Source organism: Emiliania huxleyi, assembly GCF_000372725.1.
Source record: "Emiliania huxleyi CCMP1516 unplaced genomic scaffold EMIHUscaffold_685, whole genome shotgun sequence".
NCBI classification, from domain to species: Eukaryota; Haptophyta; order Isochrysidales; family Noelaerhabdaceae; genus Emiliania; species Emiliania huxleyi.
Window position 1 is genome coordinate 18,168 of NW_005196866.1, and position 2,856 is coordinate 21,023.

The following is a 2,856-nucleotide window of genomic DNA, read 5'->3' on the forward strand; positions in this document are numbered from 1 at the left end:
TGGCTGGGCAGCGCGTTGTCGCCGCGTCGGCTGGACTGCACCACAGCCTCGCCCGCACCGCCGACGGCGCCGTCTTCACGTGGGGCAAGGGCGAAGACGGCCGCCTAGGCCACGGAGAGGACCTGTCGAACCAGCTGCAGCCCAAGAAGATCGAGGTGTGGGCGCCAGGGCAGTGAGGTATATCGGGGCTCAGGGTGTCCCACGGCAGTACCTCGGCGGCCGCCCCGAGGACAGCGAGAGAGCGAGAAGGGCGGTCGCCCACCCACTGAGGGTGGGCTGTCGCGAGAGAGATGATGCTATGCTTAGCGCTAAGCCGTCGATGGAAGGGCGCTGCCGGTGGACGGGCTATATCGGTGTGTCTCTAGGTATGTAAAGTCAGGTATGTAAAGTTCAGTTTTTAAATAAATAAATAAATAAATAAATAAAACGGACATCCCAAGCTAGGGCTGGGTCGAGGACAGACACGTCCCCACCTTTGCAGGATTTTGCAAAAGCGAGGGGGGAGGGCGCATCGCGGCGCGGAGAGGGCTGGGCACGGGCACTGCCACAGGGGATCTCTCTCGCATAGGATACGCACTCGGCGGCACGAGGGCAAGGCTGGGCGTCCTATTTGTGCTCCCCTCCGTATCCCTCGCTCTCGGGCACTATTCATCTGACCACTCATCAGAGGGGCTTCTAGGCGATCGGCCGCGCTCCGGGGCAGGGCTGGGTAGGATGGGCTCGGGCCACTCGCCTGTGCGGGTGTATCCCCGCATGAGCCGGATGGAGGCCTCGACTGTCCCTCGCGGCAGGCTCTCGAGCAGCTTTTTAAATTCTTTTTCAGGCTTGCGCGCGAAGAATTCTTTTTCAGGCTTGCCAGTGGCGCTCTGTGGCGCTCTGAACATGAGCCCACTCTACCGGCTGCTCCTGCTCACGTTCCCGCTTGCCGGCCAAGCCGAGGTGTCCTGCTTGACCGCCGAGCAGTGTCAGAAGGGCCCCGAGGGCGGCTCTCCGGAGCACGGATCAAGCATCTGCGAGGAGCTCATGCAGAACAAAATGTGCGCGAAGCCCGAGAGCGGCGGGCTTTGCTGCTCGGATGCGTCGATGGCGGAGGCGCAGGAGGCGGCGCGCCTCGCCGACGACGGCGCTCCGGCGGCGGACGCCGACGCGGAGGAGGAGGTGAATGTCCAGGACGCTGCGGAGGAGGGCGCTGCGGAGGAGGCCGAGGCGGCTGCTGGAGGGCAAGGGGAGGAGTGTGCGGGCGGCGGCGCGCGCAGAGGTCGCGCGCCGGCCTCTCGAAGGTTCCTTCTTGAGCCTTGCCTCGCATATTCATAGGCGAATCCCCTCCGGAGGCAGAGTGTCGGCAGTGCAGCTCCAGGGCCCGCCGCATTCTGAACCGCCTCCGCCGCGTCTTCGCGAAGAAGTCGCCTCCGTGCTGCGCCTGAGAGACGGCGCCTGGGCGGCGTGAGGCTGTGGTCTATTGTTGGTGGCAAACCCGGCTGGGGGGCGGCCGCTCCCCTGCTTCCTCCCGAAAGGCGTCGCTGTATAAAGCGAGAGCGAGGGGCGAGCAGCGGCCCAACTCTGGCGGTCCCCATTTCTGTCGAATATAATATTTGCCTGCATTTTTTTAATGCTGGACGACAGCCCAGGTCGTTCCAACTTTTTCCGGGGTAGTATGGTATGGTGAGTATTGTGTGTGAGTGTGTGCTGATCCCACTCGTAAAACCAACTAACTCTCAGGTGGGCAGTGTACCAGTAGGTGTGTGCACGCAGCTGCGCAGTGACCAGTGTGGGGGGGCGAGAGCTTCACGCGCTCATCTATCTCGATCGACAAGGCGTCGCTACGCGCGGTCTTCTGCGGGGGGAGCTTCGTCGACGGGTGCGGGACCGCGGCGCAGCCAGCGTTGCGGCGATGCCTCCGGCTGTTGCGGCGAGTGGTTTGCTGCTCCCCTCGCAGCGATGGCGAAAAACTCGCGTCTCGTCGCACACCAACGCAAGTCCAACGGAGCTTACGCTCTGTCGAGACGTGAGGCGCTTGCGCCCGGGAGGGGAGGGTGCATGCGTAACGACGCTGCTAGAGATGCCTTTCGGGGCCGCCCAGAGATAAAACTTCTGATGCCATGCGTGACCTAGTAGTGTCCCCAGCTATGGGCGTGTCCACGTTGGAGCCAGGTGTGGTGTGGACGCGAGAATAGCTCCGCCGTTCATGGAGGCAACCGATGCGAGTATAATGTCGTCGTGGTTTTGTATCAAGAATACTCACTCATGGTACTTCTCGCGGCCCAAAGGGGTCTGAGCCCTGGTCTGACAGCCTGACAGCGCTGACAGCACTTTCTCTGACAGTCTGACAGCACGTATCTGACAGCCTGACAGCAGAGCCTGACAGGCGAGGCGACCCGTCGCTGTCAGGCCCTAAAACGTGACAGCCTGACAGCTGCCTGACAGCCCGACAGCACACAGTGGCCTGACAGCAGCACTGACAGCCCGACAGCAGCACAGACCGTACACAGACCCCATAGGAAGGGGCAACCAGTATGTGGTGTGAAAACCCCTATTTGGTGCGACGGCGCAGAGTGCGCCGAATCGGCGCAGAAATCGGCGCACTTCTGCGCCGGCGCCGGCGCAGATCTGCGCCGGCGCCGGCGCACTTTTGCGCCGGTGCCGGCGCACTTTGCGCCGCCGGCGCACTTTGCGCCGCCGGCGCACTTTGCGCCGGCCGGCGCACTTTTTGCACCACATAGGGGTTGCCACCACACTGGTGCGCACTCGCTCTCTGCCGCTGCCAACGATTGAGCCCCGCCCACGTGGCGCACATTGCTCGGACCGCAGTCACTGGAGTCGGCGCCGCCGCCTCTGCTTGTTTTCCGCGGACCGAAA

The 2,856-nt window shown here is 63.3% G+C and overlaps 1 protein-coding gene across 1 annotated transcript; it reads left to right on the forward strand.

Annotated features, from left to right (window-relative positions):
- Positions 1-882: 882 nt before the first annotated feature.
- EMIHUDRAFT_248604 (hypothetical protein) lies at positions 883-1,447 on the forward strand (the record flags this gene model as incomplete). Its single annotated transcript, XM_005762277.1, has 2 exons — positions 883-1,258; positions 1,332-1,447. The coding sequence occupies 2 exons, from the start codon at positions 883-885 to the stop codon at positions 1,445-1,447; spliced, it is 492 nt and encodes a 163-aa protein (XP_005762334.1).
- Between the last annotated feature and the right edge of the window lie 1,409 nt (positions 1,448-2,856).